Raw genomic sequence first — 20,864 nt, 5'->3', positions numbered from 1 at the left:
GAGATATCAAAAACGACCAAGAAGTTCATCGTCAAAAAGACTCGTTGCCCACGTAGTGCTGACATTAACAGAAATTCATCTTACCTGGGGTGTCAGTTTCCCGACTCTCTGTGTTATCGGTTCATTCATCACAACCTCCACTTTACATGCATCTTTCTCACGTGGAAAGGAAAACTGCAGATCTTCCTGGGACAGGAACGCCGACTGTCCCTTCATTACCCTGATCCCACGGTTGACTTTAACAAACGATTGGCTGGAATAGGGCAGCACAAGAAAAGAGCAAACCGAAAGGAGAATCAGCTGGCCATTCCTAAAGGGCTTCATCTTTTTCAGGCAGTCCAGTGGTTTCTCCCAAGAGGGACAAACCTTTTCAGAAGAGCGAGTCTTTCTTTCTCTCCTCGTGAACTGCGTCAACACATCATCCAATGGCGGCCACTGGTCCCTCACGGGCAGCGTGGGTGCAGGTAGAAGAGCGCGCCCCTTTCCTTGGAACGTGAATAAAGGGCCCTTTCAGGAGGACGTTCTGTATTAATAAAAGTCGTTGATCAGTCCTGACAACGCCATATGTCATAACGTGCTTCTGAGTCCGTCAAAAAGGCCTTGGAACGCTGAAAAAACAGAAGCATACAGAACCAGGCATCATTAGAGGAACGAGTGTGGACAGAGCAGTCTTTCACCCTTGGCACAATGTCAAGGAACTGAACTCAGTCATCTGACCTGTCATATAGTGCAGCGTGTAGAAGATTTATTTCTGTTTCTGTATAAAAACATTACACAATTTAACTCAAACACTGGTCATCGAACGTCGCTAACAAGTTAATTGTGTGTGTTTTCCCCCTGTTCACTATTCAATTGTCACATACAGGTATCAGTCAAGATAGAGAGTTCAAACTTCGCATCTGATAAAATAATTTAATGTAAAACGCGTTAATATATTGAACAATTGCTTTAGTAATCTTTGAAGTGTTACATTATATTCCTAAAATCTGTTAAGGCTGTCGACTTTCTATGGACACTTCAAGAAGTTCATCTTTGGCACAATACACCAACAGCATACCCATATTTTCTGTGTATGTCTATACACTTAATGGCCTAAGCGAATAACCATGACACTAGATTTTATTACAGGGCGTCCTGTTCTTAGTGTATGCACCTCTTTCAGCACCGCACTTCTCTTTAAAGTTTGTTCTTGTTAAAGTCACATTAGCACCCTTTAATTCAATCGCCGAGGGAAGGAAATTGTTCACGTCTGGTTCCACTTTTCTTCTTCAATAAGACTTTGTCTTGCTTAGAAAGACCTTAAACACTTGATTTTTCAAGTCAACTCACCCGAGTGATTCGATTTGCCCTCGCCATCACTTTCTATGTATCCTGTGAGTATCCTGCTGGATGCTCACATTTCAAGTGTACATTTCAGACTCTAAGAACTATGACTTTGTTTCTTTCTCAAAATTTTATTTTCACTTGTTTTCTGTTTGCCTTCAATTAGTTTCATTCATGGTGGTATCCAGTAGTTACTTGAGTTTTTCTACTTCTTGCAGACTACTTGTATAAAACTATATATCTCTCTACATTTCAAGTGCTTTCCAATTACATCAATAACATTAAACGGGCGGTACTGACTTTGGCAGCAAGCAGAGAGGAAGAAAAAAGCGTGTGGACCATTATTAGAACAGATCAGGCAAAATCTCAAAACATTTCTGACGGGTGCTATTCTAGCTCCTCGCTGGTAATTTAGAGCTTTTTACCACAATATTACGAAAACATGATTCTGAAGGTGGTAATGAGTAACAAGAATGTTTGTGCACACACGTGCTGTTGCACTTTGTTAGGGTGTTGCTGTGGATTGGGTTTTTGTTGTGCTTTATGCTTCATTACAGTAATTGTATTTTGTTTTTACCGTTTAGTTGTGATGTGCCCTGTTATGATGTTTAATTGTATTGCTATTTATATTTTATTACATTGTGCTCAGTTGCTTACTTTAAATATGTCAACAAGTGCTGCTATATTAGCAAACAAAGGCTGCATATTCCTTGGAACTTCCTTTGGCAAGCAACCAGTTAATACTGCCTCCTTGGGTGATACAGTGCTGCTCCAGCTCTTCAACTACTTAATGCACAGTCATTCCAAAACTGTGACAGCGACTTGTGTCTTCTTACCTTTGCGCCCCCAGTGCTCACCTATGTGATAGCGCATCTAAACTCTCTCTCTTAGGGCCAGATGTATCAAAGGTTTTTATCCATTCTGTGTCTATGGGAAAAAGTGTTCGTACAAATGGCCCTTAGTCACTACCACATTAAATGGTCCGAACATTACTTAAGCAAACAGTAATGGTGGCCGGTGGAATTGGAGGAGTTTAGTGATTCCGCATTTCTCTTGCAACGCGGAATTACTAAAAATTCCGCTGCTCCACCTGTGGAATTAATCATCACTGTACCGGTTTTCAAACAGGGCTGGAAGAGGAAGCAGTCCCTTTATGAAAAAAAAACGACTGCAGATTAAAGCTTCTTCCGACCCATTTCTGGATACGAGGGTGCATTTTGTACTAAGAAAATAGCGCCAAATGCCCACTCCAGGCATTCGCAGCATTCTGCAGAATCTTGCTGAATTTTAATGGCATTCTGTTGAATTCTGTGGAATCCTGCCAATTATGTCCTCTCATAGTAATAAATAAAATGCCAATTGAAAAGAGTGAAGTTGTAGACATTTGAATACCAAAATGAAATAATTTTGAAATTAAGAAGTCTAGGTCAAAACAATGCAAAGAGATATAAAATTTACAGTAAATTATTTCAAAATTGTAGCTTAAAATGTATCAGTTTTTTGTTTGTTTTTTAATTTTTTCTGTCTCGTTAGTTGTGTGCCTACAGTCAGTCTTCCCCTCCTCAATCTTCACCTTGAAATTCCACTCATCTGTGTTACAAGAGTTATTTTATTTCCTTAATGTTTGTTTTATGTTTCACTTTCAGTCTCCTAATTCTGATAAAATAGTTTAGAACTTTAAAAAAATGTTTGGTTATTCAACTACAAATTGTGATTGCGAGGAAGAACATTCACCTGCTCCTCACAAATCCTCCTCTGAAGAATATTACAGCACATTCTAGACAGCCTATTCACCAATGGAAATTTACACCTAAGTAAACCTACACATATAAATTTACTGTTACACTTTGGGGTACATTTACTACTTTGGGCTATGCACCATTTCAGAGTGTCCATTTACCCCAAAGTGTAGACTTGCATATGTCCTTCTCCCGAAACCAGAAGCTAGAGCCAAATTTACAAGTGTTAAGTTGCTGCTTGTAAATTGTCACATATACGCAGAGATCCTTAGTAGAGATCTCTGCCACCATGATCGAGATCCCCTCCACTGTGGTGGAGATCTTCTATTGGGAAAGAAAAGGGAAAATGATTAATGTTTATTAATAAAATAAATCTATTTTATTTATTTACTTTCTGAATTATAACAGTGAAATATTTATTAAATATTTTTTATTTTATTATTATTATTTATTCACTGCTCTGCAAAAAAGCACCACATAAGGCTCTTGTTAGGATCCATTTAAATATATTTTCATGGATGTTGATGTGCTAATGTGGGAAGGGGACCACCAGAATTTTTTAAGTGTTGTGGGAGGGCTGCAGGGAGTACAGCCGCTCCCCAGAAATACTAAAAAAAAGAACCTTATGTTTCATGGGGGTCTATATAACTTCACCCCAGGAATGGTTGATCATTTTTTTTAACAATTGCCACACGTGGAGCTTTTACTCTCCAGCTTGGGAATGCAGGGGTTCCTTGTGGTTGGTTTTATGACTGCATTGTATGGCTTGAAGAGTGTACAAAAAAGAGTCTCACACTTGTTTAAAATTGTTTTGACTACAACTGCTTTATTTATATGTTTATCAACAGACATTACAATGGACCCTTGACAAAACCAATCGACCTGCCTTTTATATAGCAACAGCAACTTATCCTAAAAAACTTCTGAAATTCACTCAAAAACCCAACAAAGGTTAAAGTGACAATTGTAGTTAGGTGACATTTGTAGTTGCAACATTACATTTTAAACTAAAAATGAACACTGAAATTCACCAGTAATAGGTAACTGAAGTAACTATAATTGAGCCCTGAAGTAGCTATAACTCACGCCCTTGTAATTCACTGCTTATACCCTCACACAGCAAAAAACTCATGATATGCTTTATAACATCATTGATAACATCACTGCACTCATCTGAAATTACATTATTGATGGCAACACTGTGCATGGCGGGAGCGCGAGTGGTAGTTACTTCAGGGCTCGGTTACAGTCACTTCAGTAAACTATTTACTTTTAGTTTCATTGTAATGTTGCAACTGGGATTGTCTCCTAAGTATAACATCACTGTAACATTAAAATATATATATATTTCTCCTACTGTCACCAGTAGGTAGTTATAGTTAGGACCTGGCGCCATTTGACAAATCTTCACATAACTTTAAAAACTAGTTTGTCACTCACTTCAGGTGCTATCTTGAAAGATTCAAAGTTTCTGGGTGATCCGTCAAGCAGGGCTGAGAAAAAGGTGGATCCCAAAATGCATTTCCCTCTTGCAATTTCCCGTTGGGATTTTGAACATGACTACACCCGAATTGCTGGACATATAGTGCAAATTGGCAGAGTGAGGTTACAGGAATGGGAATGGAGTGATAGCATCTGGTTTCCTAGGGTGAATGTCCTGGGTATAGGTGGGACGAGGGCATGTTAAATATCACAAGTCGTAATAGCAGTAATTTCATACAGAGCTATTGAGAGGTTAAGACAACTACCAAGGCAATTCTTGCATTTCAAGGTTTAGAACATTAAATGCGGTAGGGGACAAGATCATGGCCCTTAATGATTGATGACAAAATAAAACCACTGTGTAAATATCATGAATGCAAAAATGTAGGGATGATGATGTTTCATGTAGAGCTACATGTGCTTAGGTTAAAAACAATCACTACAAATGTTTAACACAATAAAAAAACAATCATAAAACTTGTCCAAAAGTAATTAAAAAAGATATACATTACTAGCACAATGCCATTTTAACAGTTGTATATCAGGATGGTCCCATTTCAAAATTAATAGGTCAGGGGATTAACAATTAGCAATGCAATTAACACAAAAACAATAGTGAACCAAGCCCCAAAGTAACCTTCCTCATAAGGTATCCTTTTTTAAATGTATGAGTGTCTTACACCTCCTAATTGTGGACCTAATATAGATCAAGGTTACATAGTATGTGTAGGCATCAGCCAGATTACATAACAAATTTTAAACCCTCCTTATAATAAATGAGACTCTGTGATAAAAATGGTGGTCGCAATACTCGCATATAAAATTTACAGAACAACATGAAATGAATGGTTAATTAGCCAGCTTTTCCATCACATGGGCACTTCACTAAATTTCCTGACCACTCCTGGGTGTTTGGGAATGCGACTAGATAGTGAAGCACCTGAAAATGTAACCTGGTTAAATAAAATCTGTCCTGGGTATTTGGTACGTTTATCAGGTAAGCTTGAGTCCCCTGTTTCAACAATCCCAGATAATATCTATCAATAGTTAGCATAGTTCTTTTTTACTGTATTGCAGAGTACTAGAGGGGGCAAAATACTGATAAGATCATCAAGATCCTACAATAAGTTATTTACATACCGCATCCATTGTATTTTATCATAATTGTCAAGTTCTAGGCTAGTGGTTCTCAACCTGTGGTCGGGGGACCCCTTGGGGTACGCAAAGCCTCCTCAGGGGATCTGCAACTGCTTAGAAAACTAAATAATATTCATAGATTAGGTCTACAGCTTTTAGTAATGACTCAGTGGGTGGGTCCCCAGATTCCAGTAATGATTCAGTGGAGGTCCCCGGGTTCCAATAACTATAAAGTGGGGGTCCACAGAAGTCAAAAGTTTGGGAACCACTGTTCTAGTCAATCCCTTATGATGTCTCTAGTCATCTTGGTACTTTTTTTGCTCCAAATGCTGCATCATTTTGTCACTGTACAAGGTGAACAGAGTCTTCAATATGCAATACATCTAGAAATTTGTGGGTGATATAGGTTGGGGTTGAATGGGGTACCGCCAAAAGCCTACATAAAAAGGAATTTTCCTGTGTCTTGATCATTTTGCTATTGGTCATATCCCATACCGGTGTCTCATATAATGCAACTGGGAGATATTTACGTTTGAGCATTTTCAGCATTTCTCTAATGGGTTTGAGCTAAGTTTTTGAGCAAAATTAAAAACCATGAAAGAAGGTCTTAGAAATGTAAGATTTGTGGTTTTGAGCTGTGGTCTCCAGGGTCCCTTTTGTGAAAATAATAATAATATACGCAGGTAGCTAAAAGTATTCACTTGTTCAAGCTTCCGTCCTGCTACATAATGACTTTTACCCCTCTTTCTCCCTGCTCCACAAACATACTGTACGTGAGATGTTTTAGTGAAATTATGTTTTAAATCTCTGCCCTCCATAGAAGCTGCAAAATTAATCAGTAAAATGTGGGACGCTATTTGCCATCCTAGACAGCAACACTGCATCATCTGCGTACAGTAGAATAATTTGGGTGCCAACTCTAGGTGTGTCAGATTTTACCCTCTGAAGAGAAGTGTCCACCCCATTAATATCAAATAAAAAAGAATGGAGGCAAAGACACAACCCTGCCTGATTCCTCTTGTCACACAGAATGTATCCGTGCATTCCCCATTTTTCCTGAAATGTACACTAGTTGAAAAGGATGCATGCAGTTTTGAAAGAGGGCATACAATATCTGCTGGGGCACCAAGCTTCATTAAGGTCTGCCACAATTTAGCATGATTGACTAGGTCGAAGGCACTACTCAGCTCTGCAAAACAGAGATGAATGTGCCCCTGACATGCCATTATGTATTTGCTAATTATTAAATGTAGGTTAATGTACTCCTCCACTGTACCAATATATTTTCTAAAACCGTATTGTGAATCTGTCAATATCTGATTTTCCAGGGTCGATGTTTCTAGCCTGCCTAAAATCACCCTGCCCATAGTTTTGACAGAAGAATCTAATAAGGATATTGGGTGAAAGCACTTTGCATCTTCCTTGTCCCCCTTTTTAAATATGGGTACAATAATGCTGTCACCCCAAGTTGAAGGCAAATATCCTTTAGCCGCTGCATTAAAAACTAGGGTTAGTATAGGCATCCATAGGGATGTTTAAGATTTGAAAGCCTCAACTGGGACCCCGTCTGGACCCGGCGTTTTCCAAAGAGTGCTGTTTTCTAAAGCTAGAGTAACTTTTTCTATACTTATTGGCTTTAGGGATTTGAACGATGATGAGTGTGAACTATCTGGAAGTGAAGAGATATCTATGTTATTTGGACTAAACATCCCTCCAAAATGGTAAATCCAAGCTCCTGGATCAACTAGCACCTCCACAATTGTCTAGAGGTTATCCTTGAGAAATGGATTTAACAGTTTTCCAAAACATGGTGGAATCCCCATTTTCTGCAGCACATTCCAAGTTTGCCCACACCTGCTCTTGGAGTATGTTTTTCCTTTTCATTAGTGCTAACTTGTTGGCTCTTTAATATCTCCTCTATTTCTAGGAGATTGTTGTAAGGCTTTTCTTAGATTCTGGTTTTCTGTAGAACAGTGTTTGCCAAACCACCCATGACCCTTACTAGTATTAAAGCGATCCTTATATGGTGCTCTTAAGTTATCTACAATTGCTGATGTAATGTTTTGAAAAGCCACCAGAAGCCTGTTGTAGTTCACACCCCATTCGGTGCAGGTATTAAAGGCTTTAGGTTTTCCTTTACTACAGTATCTAGGTGCCTGGTTTCATTTTCTGCCTGCCCATTTCAAGCAAACACAATTTCTGGCCACAGTTTTAATAGGTGATGCTAATTTGTACCCCTTCATTTTGGTAATAATATTAAGGGTGAATTTAAGGATTGAATGATCTCTACGGGTAGATAGTTTTATCTTGAGGGATTTAAACAAATGCATTTTGTTCACTGAAATACTTATTTGATCAATGATAAAGCAACATCTGTTTCCATAGAACGTGGGTAGCCAGGCACTAGTCTCCTCCCTGTCCTGCTCAATTAGCTTCTCCAGCTTTAATCTATACATAACTTAATTTTTAAAGCCTCACCGTAAGGATCATGGGGAAAGTGCAGTTGTTCTAGCAATCTTTATAGCCACAAATTGCACTGTTTATGTGCTGGCATTTACTCAAAGTAAAGCCCACAAACACATATACATATAATCGGTGCCAGTATTCTTCTCAAACTAATCTAAGTCCTTTCTTAACGATCCCACAATTGCACGTAATGTACTATTAAAAACATTGTTATAAAAGTTAATCAGGATAACCTCATGTTTCTGATCAACAAGTAAAAACATCAATTGGTAGTAAGGGGAACGTGTGAGTGATTTCTTATTAACAATAGGGGCTAAGGTTGAGCAAAGCATCGCTAGGCCTTCCTGTGCTCTGCCACAGCCTGAGGGGCTAGCTGGGGTAAGTATAGAGATGTAGTATTCTACAAAAAAACTAAGAAAGACAAGTTTCTTGTAGGCAAGTTCGGTAAGCAGAGTTTATGATTCTTAGCCAGTTTGAACTCCTCAATTTATCTCACACTCCTGTGATGTTTCATGATTTAATTACCATGTAGCCTGTGGGGGTACTGGCCTCAGTTAACCTCCCCCCTTCACAAAGGTGGTCCTCTTGTGACACTTAGGCCCTCATTACGAGTGTGGCGGTCTCAAGACCGCCACTCTCACTTTGGCAGTCGGACTGTTGCAGACAGGGCGGTCCGACCGCCCTATTATGACCGTGGCAGATGGGCCACATCTGACCGCCGGCACTGGCAGGTTGCCACCTGTCGACAGCCTGGCGGTCTCGGTGGTCACAATCCGCCACGGCAGCGCTGCAAGCAGCGCTGACCTGGCGATTATGAATCCACTTTCGATTAACCTTTGCATGGACATGGGCAGTGCAGGGGCCCCCATGGACAGCCCCGTCACGCATTTCACTGCCCGAATTACGTTGCACCCAACGCACCACAACATTGCCGCCGGCTCGATTATGAGCCGGCATCAATGTTGTGATGAGTTTTCTGCTGGGCCAGTGGGAGGAAATGCTATTTTAGCCCGCTGGCCCAGGGGAAAACTCCTAATAGGGCTGGCAGCATATCGCCAGCATTGGCGGTATGCTGGCTGCAGTGGCTTCGGTTGTCTTTTAAAAAGACCGCTGAAGTCGTAGCGAGGGCCTAAATCCTTAGAGCAAGTCCCTAACCTTTCAGGCTCCTCCCGTCCATCCTGTTCATTTCACTAGGACAATGGATCAAGGCCCATATTTATACTTTTTTAGCGCCGCATTTGCGCCGCTTTTTGACGCAAAAGCAGCGCAAACTTACAAAAATACAATTGTATTTTTTAAGTTTGCGCTGCATTTGCGTCAAAAAGCGGCGCAAACGCGGTGCTAAAAAAGCATAAATATGGGCCCAAATCTTTTTGAAGTAATAGGTGGGGTGTGATGATGACAACCCTTTGTCTGATTTGCTTCTTGATGGCAAACCAATGGCTGACAGGCAGACTGATAGTTATGGTGGATTCTATCATCATATGAGCATGGTGCTGGACTAAGAGAATCATAAGATCTGTAAAAATACCCTAATGCCCAAAGAATGGTTCACCTGGGGGAGTCGCTGCAGCAATAAGTCCACTGTCCTGGGACTCCCAAGATTAATTATCTCCTGCCGATGGATGCCCAACCAAGCAACCCTTCAAATGTAAACGACTTCCTGGCATAGGTCCCCCTTCCAGCCACAGTTGTTTTTTAGCCAGAAGATTGACTTGATTTTCAGTGCCATATAGTCTTCTCTATTTTGTGAGGATAACACAGGGGCATCTTTTAATATGATTAGACCTTAGTTGTTTGGAGATTCTGCTCCTCTTGCACTGGGGCCACCTTCACCAGGGCAGGCTTCACAGTATTCTAGGCAATCGCTCCTGAATTGTGAGCCAAGTGATTTGTTAAAACCACAAGCTGGGACTCCATAGCGGCAAAGGGAGCAAAGAGGGGAGAAAGCGCAAGTTTAATTAGGTTCATTATGAGATTGAGATATCTTTCAACAATAAGATCCAGGGTGTGCTGACTAACAAGTAGCGATTCCATGCCCCAGCAGAAGGTTGCATGAGATAGAAATATATTTTTGAAGTCCCTCTGTTTCAGGCAAATGTCTCTTATGTGAAGCTTTAGAAGATCTTTGAGTGCTGCTGGTTATTTTATTCCGGGTTGATCCCTTTACTGTTTTATTTGGCTTCGAGCATGGGTTGGGGCACAAGTTGTCAGTTTCTTCTGCTGCAGAAGTCATGCTAATGAGAGCCCATGTGGGGGTATTCAAAGTGGTATAAAGTGTAGCGTCTGTCTCAGGATATAAGATGGAGATAGGTATCTGTGTGCTTTCCATTACCAGAGATGCATCTGGCGAAGCAGTGCCGTAATTCTGCGACAATTTTCTCTCTGACAATTCGATTTCTGTGTTAAAGACCCCTATGGCCCTATCCAGCATGTGGTCAATAGCAGTGTACTTTGCAGTTGTGTGAAAAACTGGCACCCTGTTGCAGTACCCTCCACTTTTTGCCTGGTTTCTGGATGCAACTTGGACTGGAGTGCACTGGGATCCTGCTAACCAGGTCTCCAGTGTCAGTGTTCTTTCCCTAAAAATTGCAAAGATATTGAGACAATTGGCAGTACCTTTAGATGCCACTGTAAGTGCCTAGTAAATGGTACCTAGGTACCTAGGGCTTGGGATACTAAGGGTAGACTCCTGAGGGCAGCAGCATAGATTGTGCCACCCTCAAGGGTCATGCATCCAGAAGCATCCCACACTGCCATTGCCGGCTGACTGTTAAGATGCAACCCTAAAAGGCAGACTCGACATGGAACACAGCCTGTGTACCCTGTCCACTACACACTGCATGCAATATAGTCACCCCTCTGGCAGGTCTTCCAGCCCTAAATCAGGGTGCACTAAACTGTTTGTGTAGGCATAGGTGCATCAGCAATATGCCCCTACTGTGTCCTTGCCAAACCTGGGATATAGTAAGAGAAGAAATAAGCCATTTTAATACACGTGCTGGACACTGGTTAGTATGAGTTTCACAGCTACTTGATGGCTACTCTGGAGCCTGGGTTGTTAGGTATCAAACAACTCAGAATGATAAATCCAAACTGGTATCAGTATTGGATTTATTACAAAAGGTACCCAGGGGTCACCTTAGAGGTGTCCCCTGCAAAAGCTAACTACCCTGGCATGGTTGCTGGCTGGTCACAACCAGCCTGCCACCACCAGACAAGATTCTGGAACCCTGGGGTGAGAGATCCTGCTCTCTGGGTCTCAGAACAAAGCCTTCCTGTGTGGAGTTGCAAACAACCACTCCCCCAGGAATGTGCACTGCCCTGCTAGTGAGCTTTAAAGGGCTTACCGCCTTTGAAACTCGACCCCTAAGCCTGCTGCTAGCAGCAGATGGCCATCCCTGTTACAAACCCCTACTTTTGGTGGGAGCAACAGCGAGAAAACCACACAAAGGACAGGAGGAGTGATCAGCCCCAGCTGGCGCCACCCCTAAGGTGTTGCATCAACGTGACCCCCAGTTTCATTTTCCTCCATCTTGCATGGAAGGAAAATAGCCAATCAGGTGTAGGGAAGTGACCTCTGCCCACAGGAAGTGGTCACATAGTGGCTGTAGCCACCCTAAAGTAGATGACCCATTGGTCACTGCTAGGTACTCCCTACCAGAAAATCAGATTCCAAGGACAAAACAAGACCAGCAACAAAGAAGACCCAAGGCTCGCGAACTGAAGGCCAGCTGCACCTAGAAGAAGCACCAAACCCTGTCTGCTGCACCCAGTACTTGACTATCACTGCTGAGGGGTTGCTTGGAGTTTGGACATACTCTACAAACTTCCAGAGGACCTCCACACTTCGAAAATCACCAAAGATCTCTCTCCAGAGTGAAGGCATCACTCTCACGCAAAGAAAGACCCAGTGAAGGCCACTTCACTGACCGGCTGCTGACCAAGGAACCGGATACTACAGCCAGACCAAACTCCACCCAATGGGCCATGAGAACAAACCCTGCAAGTGTGCCAAGTTTGGTAGCACTGCACCCTCCAGTTGCCAAACCGTGCAATAGCCCTAGGTACTGGTCACCCAGAGGGGCAGCCCACTCCAGACTGAAAAAGGACCAGGAGGAAGCCCAAGTTAAGGGACTTTTATAAACCCCAGGATCTCCCACCAGAGTGCCCCCACTGACCTGCAAGCGACACTCAACGTTACCTATCTCCTGTTTCCAAGGGCACCTTTGCGCCAAGCTTCTGTCTCACTGGTTCGCCCTGCACCCGGTGCCCTGTGCCCTGTAGATCCAGCTATGTTCTAAGGGTCTCCCACCCCTTGTGACCTCAACACTCCAAGGGGACCACCGGAATTATCTTTATGCCCACCCGTGCAGTGCTTTTCCAAGTGGACCTCCACAGTGCCCTGGTACCAGCTCCAACAACATTCTGCAGCTACTCCCGCCGAAACTGGTAACCACCCAAACTTCTCCAGCTGGTCCAGAGTGCCCACTGATGACCTCAACATACCTGCAAAAGTAGACATTGGTAAACACATAGCCTGATTTTATATGCAAGGGGCCAAAAATGTGAGATGATTCAGAAATACCCCTCACTCTTTTGAAGTAAGCTAGATGGAATAGGGTGGTGGAAATAATATCACACCCTAGACGACTTTACGATGCAACTCCCACTCTCAAGGTAATTAATACACAAAAGTTTCAAAACGAAAAATCACAAATATGGCTTCTTACCCCAGGAGAGCCGATGTTAGAGGTGTGGCCAAGCCCAGGCTTGTCTGGTGTTAGACAGGTGCAGACGGGCCTGCCCTTGGCCTGGGCTTTGCCTGGGTGTGGCTCGGGCACGTCCCACATGCGTCCCATACTGCAAGAGGCTGGTGCGTTATAAACGCAACGGTGTTCTGGCTCTGCCCCCTCCTCTTCGCTCATTGCAGCACCTCCAGGTGCTAGAAGTTATGGGCATTGTCGTCCAGAAGCGTGGATTGGAGAATGACAAAAGGGGTCTCAGCCCCCGAACTAATGCCACACAAGGGTCCCGCGCTGCAGGAGGCTGGGGTGTGCTATAAGTGCAGTGGTATTCCGGCCCTGCCTCCTCCTCCTTGCTCAATACAGCACCTCCGGGTGCTTAAAGTTATGGGCGCTGTAGTCCTGCAGAGAGGATTGGAGAATGTCAAAAGGGTCTCAGCCCCAGAACTAAAGCAACATACAGATTCCCGCACTGCAGGAGACAGGGCGTGCTATAAGCACAATGGTGTTCTGGCCCCACCCATTCCTCCAGGAGCTAGAAGTTATGGGGCAAAGATGAACCATGAACTTAGGTAGCACACTGGCACGTGAAAAGGAGGCCATCATCAGAGGAGGAGTGTGCATCCACAAGCATGAACGGTCCACCTACCCAGAGATGATAATCTGAGAGACTCCAGGCAGAAGCTGTGGAGCCTACATGAGGCATCCTTCTGGACATCATATGCCGGGAGAAGGTGAATGGCGGGGCTGCTCCTGGATGACTGCAATTTACTTCTGTGATGTCCTAAAGAACAATGGGTCCTGAAATTGCCACCTCACAATTTGAGAGGCCCCCACAGCAGCAGTACCTCAAGCTGCACCGAGGTTACCACTTTTCGTAGAGTAGGTGTCCATCTGGAAAATCATCAGCTGAGCATGAGATTCACCCCTAGTGCCTCTGCACTCTTAGGTTGGCTTCCAAATCAGTTGCCTGAGTAAGTGCACATGAATATTTTCCTGGAGACCAGGAGCTGATTGAAGGTCAGCAAATGCTTTCTCTGGAATTTAAAGAGATGTGGCAGAGGCTAGGCCAAACCAAGAGGCATAGGCTGACCAGCACCAACAGCTTTGCTGACCCTGTCCTGCTGGACTGTAGCCATTTCCACTTGTTCTGTCTCCCACCCTCTGCAACCAGTGTTATTGTGTCCCCCAGTATGCCTTGCCCCATTACTAAACCCACTTAATGTTGTTCAGATTTTTACATGGTGTCCAGTCCTGTCCCTCAAACCCAAATGCCTGTGCCTATGGAGGAACTCTAGGGGAACTTTCTGACCCACGTACTTGATGATAGCCTGGAAATGTGTAACTCAGTCCACAGAAGCATGTTGGACACTATCTCGGTTGGTGAACTGACTTTCACTTTTTGTTTAACTTTAGATGTTTATTTGAATATAAACATTACTTTTGAACTTTTTAACTTTGCTTTGAACTATTTATGTTTGGACAAAGTGATTACTTTTGTGTATTATCCTTATTTACATTGTATGTAGAGAGTATTATTATAGATTTATGTGTATTTGAGTGTGCTGCTGTATAGCTGTATGTTAAACGATCCACTGTCTTTAAGTCTTTAATACATTCCATTGCATTACTCTCATACACAAATCTTTATGGCTAAGCACACATGAAAAGATACATAGATGAAAGGTAAGTGCAAGTGATGTTTATTTAAAACATTTCACAATAAAAGTGGTTCTATATGTACATTGATAGTGCTTGGGTGAGTGATTAGAAACATTGGAGACAGATCTTATTACATTGTAAGAACCTGGGCCTACAAGCAGTGGGTAAATTGTTCCTGGAAGTTGTGGTAAATATCTGTGCCCAAGGAGTGGGTGGGTCTGAGGATTATCTATGTTTCCAGCTAGGCAACACTGGGTCCACAACAGGTTGAGACCGAGGTTGTTGGGGGTGTAGGTGGGCTGTTGGTAGGCTTAGTAGGAGGAGTGGGTCTTGCTGGCTAGTGTTGTCCCCCAGTTGACTGAGGCACATTTCTTGCTCATGCAGTTTGACACAAGAATCTGGGTGATATGACCAATTATAAGCATGGCAAAGGCATAATACCATACGCCCTGCTCTCATGACACAAGGATGATGTTCTTGGTGTAAATTCGCCATATGTTAGAAACATTTCTTAATTTTTTCCCAGGAATGGGTGGGTCACTCGCTTAAACTTAGGACATGTTCCTGGTTGGTTTTGATGTTGTGCATGCTCTACACCATTTGACCACTATCCCCCTGAACAGAGGATTCTTGTTGAAAAAAATGACCCATCGATTGCACCATGCCAACCTCCCTACAGGTGTGGATGTGTGACTGCCAGCAGGTTGCCCAATACAGAGTGAGATGACATCTGCTCCATTGCGGGAGGGAAATTGTTGAACAAGGTAGAAGTCTTCCTCACCATGTGTTTCTTTTGTCTCAGACGATTGAGAGAAGTCTGGAGTTGCATGTGCATTGGAGAGTGGAGGAGGGAAGTCAACATAGGTACCTGCAGGCTGAGGACTGCGTTCATGAGAGCCCTTTGTAAGTGCTATAGGCATCAGTGGCTTTGTAGGTGCTGCCTATTGACTTACGAACGTAGGCTTTATCTAGAAGGGATACTGCTGACCAGCTTTCATGTCTTTTTAGGGATGTGCGTTTGCTGTGAGCTATCACCTCCTTTTCTTCAGCTGGGGAGGCTGCATGCAAGGCACTTTGGAACAGGATAGGGTTTTCTCCCAGGACTGTATGCTGTAAGTGGAGGACTTATTGATAGTAACACCTCATTGTCAGTCTCTTGATCGCTAACAGCTAAAGAGAAAATAGTAATTTATATAGTAAGTTTGACATTAAAGATTGTGTATGCGCCTAAAACATAGATGTTGTAGAAACATAAGCAACAGAAGGCACTTTAACATAGATATATGGTACATTAGGCTATTATACATGTTTAGTTGAACAACAATATATACCCAAACAAATGAGATATTATAGTTTCTTACCTGCTCCTGCAATTCATGCTTCCTTTGTGGACGTACCACATGCCAGCTATTGAAACATAGTCCTGGAAGAAGGTGGTGGACATGTGTCCCTAGATCCAGCTGCTGATAAAAAAGCAAAGATTAACATCAGAATTGTGACGTGGGGCTAGGGAGAACTGTGATAGGTTGCTCAAGTTGTATCAAGGCTGAACAAAGTGATTAAATATGACTTGGTTTTTCAAATAGAGGAACTGGTCAATGGACAGACATTTCTTAGAAATTAGAAAAGATGAAAATAAGTTACACATAGATCTGGATAGTAGTACATGTATGTCAGACGTACCTGACTGGCAGATGGCAGATAGTTGAATTGATGCTTGCAGGGAGTACTCTGGTGTCACTTGATGCGTGGGATTTAGAGTTGACACCAGCAACCACCATAGTATTATTGACACTGTAGGTATATATTACCTACTGGTGATAGCCAGTAGGTAGTAATAGTTAGGGCCAATGTTGCCCATAGAGAGAACATTTTTTGTTTTGCTAAAAACTTTGACGCCGTTTGACGAACCTTTATGAAATTTCAAGACTACTTTGCCAGTCATTTCAGCTGTTGCCTTGGAGGTTTCATGGTGATTCATCAAGCCTGGGATGAGAAAAAGGGGAGTCCCAAAACACTTTATCCCCATGCAAAGTCTATGGGGATTTTGCAGTTTTTAAACATGGCTTTACCTCGAACCACTGAACAGACTTACACAAAATTTGGCTGAAAGCTAGATCTTAGTGTAGAAAGAGCCCTTTTTGTAAATTGGTGTAAATCTGTTCAGTAGTTTCAGAGTTATTAAAGGAAAAATATAGATATCTAGGGATGTGGATCCTTTGCGTATCTACCCATGGGGGATGCACGGATCGGGGTGAAAAGCAATACCCTGATTGTCTGGCCCAACCTGGAAGAAAAGTTGCGGTCACCACTTTGTTTCTTGGCCGGGCCCCCAGGAAGAAAACATAATAAAAGTATCCTGACCCCACAGGAGACATAAATGGGTCCCAGAGGAACCCTAATGGGCGAAAAATTCCCCATTAACATTATTATTTTTTTTGGGCTGATTCATGGATCTGAGGATCCACTGGGATGAACAGGGCGACCCTCAGCAAAAATCTGCGATAGATCCGCAAATTCTGAAGCCCGGGGGTGGAAACCTCAACCACTCACAAACCATAACTGCGCCCAGCCTGGTCGAAAGATGTGCGCAGCATGGGATGGGGCATGCAACAGGTTGACTAAAGGGCCTGGCCACTTAAAGTACGGTTTTTATATATTACTTTACATTGAAAAGATCATAGAAATTTAGAAATTCACTAATAAAACAAAGGTTACGAGGACGTTATAGTTAGGTTCAGGTTTTACCCATACAAAACCATAGAAATTCCGCAGTTATAGCTATATTCACAGTTATACTCATTTGAAGAAACTATGGGCCAGATATACAAGGCCCTTGCGCCTCCTTGCATCACATTAGCATAATTTTTTTAAGCAAATGTGGCTCAACGAGGCAAAAATTGCTGTGCAATATTTACAAAGTGGTGCACTATGTCCCGCTGTGCCATGCATAATGTATGCAAGGGTGGTGTTAAGGGGCCCACAGAAATGGTGCAATGCAATCTACAAGATTTAATTGCACCATTTCTGGTGTCATTTTTAATGTCTGCTCAAAGCAGGCATTAAAAGGACGCACCCATTGAAATCAATGGGCCTTCTTGCAATTTGCTGCACTATCGTCCACATTTTTGACACTATTGCAGCAAAGCACCACAATAGCATATAAAATGTTGACACTATTGGCTTAACGTGCACCATGGTGTGCCGTATTGTAAATACTGCTTACCCATCGTGCCATTAGGTGGTGGTAGGGGGGCACGAGAGATTCCTGTAAATCTGGGCCTATATCTTGTTCATAAATATGTATTTATACATGTATACACATATATATTTTTAGAATGTGAATAATATGTTACATATCCTAATATCCATACACATATTCAGAGACAATTATGGTTATTCAAATTACAATTGATCTTTCTGAAGATTCATTTGCTGTATGTAACAAGTCCATATGTTGGTGCATTGATTGGAGCAGAAGATGAAGTAGTGGGAGGTGGCACCTGGGCAGAAAACAGAGGACCTTCAAAGGAAATTATGACATGATATAGATGAGCATATTATAATCCATTTCAATTACAATATAAGTATGTGTTTAGTACATTTTGTCTCAACTTATATGTTAGAAATGGGTTTCTGGTTGGCTTGGGTTTGCAACTCACCCAGGCAGATCCCACCACAGTCAGAGCTAGTAAGTTACACACCAAAGATATCCTGTGCTCACCCCTGGTAGCTTGGCACAGAGCAGTCAGGCTTATCCTTAGAAGTCATGTGTAAAGCATTTGTGCAACACACTTGCATCAGTGACACAACAAATACACCACAAAAGAGACTCCACAGCGGATGATCTATTGGACGAATCTTCACAACATTTTCCAAAAATAAGTGGCCCAGTGATTCTTGGTGTGCACGGAAAGTTTCGGGGTGGCCCGTCAAGGGGGGACTAAGAAAAAGGAGGTAAAAAAATGTTGCATTTCCCATGTTAATTTCTGTAGGATCTGTCAAAACATCTACAGACCAAACTGCTGGGTGGAATAACACCAAATTTGGCAGAAAGCTAGCTGCCAGAAAGCAGATTGTGCTTTTTGTTAATTTCTGAAAATCCGTTCAGTAGTTTTTGAGAAATTTAGGGAAATTCAAATTTGCATATCTCAGGCCGTGAAGTATTCACAAACAAAGACAAGTTTGTGCAAGGAAATGCACAGCTCTGATTGGCTGCCAACACTTCAAACCAGGAAGTGTTGGCAGCCAACTTGGGGCTCGGCATCAGCCGAGTCCCAGTAAAAAAGTCAAAAAATAAATAAAAGGGGCCAGAGTAGAGACAGCCGGAACCCTTAGCACTGGTTGGGCGGGGCACAGAGGGAGTTTTTAAATTATTTTTTTTCTGCAAATTTGCGATATTCAAGGCACATTTTTTTTTTTAACATAAGCATTGGCTCCAGCGCTTTTTTTTATAGGCTCCTGAGTGGGCTGGAAGCATTAAAATGTTGTGTGGGGGGGGGCTCCCGGACTATCACCTCCCTGGAGCTTTCATTTTTTTAATATGCAGGGGGCCCCTGGCCCCACCACTGCCCTGGGGACTAGTACCTCCCCAGGGCTTTTTCATTTTTATATATGTGGGGAGGGGCGGGCCTCCCCGCTGCCCTGGGGACTGCCACCTCCCCAGGGCTTTGAGTGAAATATATGTGGGGGGCCCACGACACCCCGGGGATGACCACCTCCCGGGGCAAAGCTTAAAAAAAGGGAAGGGGGCCACCAACCCCCCAGGGCTTTGCTTTTAATATGTGTGGGGGCCTGCGCCCCCCTCATGCCCCAGGAACCACCACCCCCCCAGGGCAAAGGTTAAAAAAAGTGAAGTGCCCCAGGGACTACCACCCCCAAGGCTTTGCTTTAAATATATGCTGGGGGCCTGTGCCCCCCCCTCCCCACACCCCAGAAACAACTACCCCATGTGGCAAAGCTTTAAAAATGTGAATGGGGTCCATTTGGGACTCCCGCGCCCCAGTGACCAACACCCCTAGGGGCTATGTAAATGTTGGAGGGGGGCGTGTGGCCCCCCTCGTGGAGCATCTGATGGCCCTGGGGACCACCACCCCCCAGGCGGCTCCTGCTATGTCCCGGTGTTCCCACCCCCAGGACATAGCTGTTTGCTGTGGCTTGGCTCCAGCTTTGCAGCTGTAGCTAAGCCACAGAAAACTCTTTGGGTTTTGACAGTGGGACCTGTAAAGCAGGTCCCGTTGTCAAAATCTGAAGCTTTCATCTCTGTCCCCTGCATACATAGAGGAAACAGAGATGAAATGCTTCAGCAAGCAGGGAGCTGCTGTTAAAGCAGCTCCCTGTTTGCTGAAGCAATGGCACTGCGAAGGAAGCCTTAAGGCTTCCCCCACAGTGCCAGGTAAGGGCTATTTATTTAAAAAAATATATTTTTTTAAATACAAAAATAAATATATAGAGACCGCAGTAGAGCCCTTAATGGCTCCCCCAGGATCCCAGAAAGCCCAGAAAGGGCTAAAAAAAAAAAAAAAAAATGTAAACATCATACCTCAGAGTGAAGGTCGCACACCTTCACACTGAGCTTTGGGGGTTCGAGTCCAGTTGGACTCATTTACATTTTTTTTTAAACAAATGATTAGATATTTTTTTTTAAACAAATACATTTTTATTTTAAATTGGAGACAAATATCTCATTCTAGTATATTAAACAACAAAGCCTAAAAAACTCTCTCTCACTTTATTTACTCTATTTCAATCAATTCTCCCACTCACAGACTCACTCAGACACTCACGCACCCACCCACGGCCCCACTCAGACACTCACGCACCCACTCACAGGCCCACTCAGACCCTCATGAACTCACTCACAGTCCCAGTCAGTCCCTCACTCACCCACTCGGACCCACTCAGACAGTTATGCACCCACTCACACACCCACTCAAACATCACACACCCACTCACAGACCCACTGACACCCTGATGCACCCACTCACAGACCCACGCACATACTGACACACCCACTAAAACACTGATGTATGCACTCTCATACCCAGGCAGACACTCTAACAGCAACTCTTACACCCAGATACAGCCTCTCACACCCAGAGAGGTCGCGGCCAATTTCCGTCATGCATGCGCAAAGGGCTGTGCACAGTATCGGGATGGGTGGTTAGGGGCGTTGGCCGCAGGCACTGGCTGCAGGCCATCCCTTGTCGGCAACCCCTACTGCGCGCGGGAGTAGGACAAAGGTTACAGGGACGTTATAGTTTGGTCCTGAAGTTACTCGTACAAAACCATAGAAATTCAGCAGTGATAG

At 43.3% G+C, this 20,864-nt stretch overlaps 1 protein-coding gene across 1 annotated transcript in view; it reads right to left on the bottom strand.

Annotated features, from left to right (window-relative positions):
• The window catches only part of FREM1 (FRAS1 related extracellular matrix 1), a 684,067-nt gene that overhangs the window by 621,517 nt on the left and 41,686 nt on the right, over positions 1 to 20,864 (bottom strand). Inside the window, exons 2-3 of the mRNA XM_069238818.1 lie at positions 15,916 to 16,017; positions 85 to 608 (exon numbers count right to left, since the gene is read on the bottom strand). Coding sequence (XP_069094919.1) covers positions 85 to 324 — 240 coding nt within the window. The 5' untranslated portion in view covers positions 325 to 608; positions 15,916 to 16,017. The remainder of the gene's footprint in view (positions 1 to 84; positions 609 to 15,915; positions 16,018 to 20,864) is intronic.

This window comes from Pleurodeles waltl, chromosome 1_2, assembly GCF_031143425.1.
Source record: "Pleurodeles waltl isolate 20211129_DDA chromosome 1_2, aPleWal1.hap1.20221129, whole genome shotgun sequence".
Classification (NCBI taxonomy): Eukaryota; Metazoa; Chordata; class Amphibia; order Caudata; family Salamandridae; genus Pleurodeles; species Pleurodeles waltl.
This window is presented reverse-complemented; position numbering and strand designations above follow the sequence as displayed.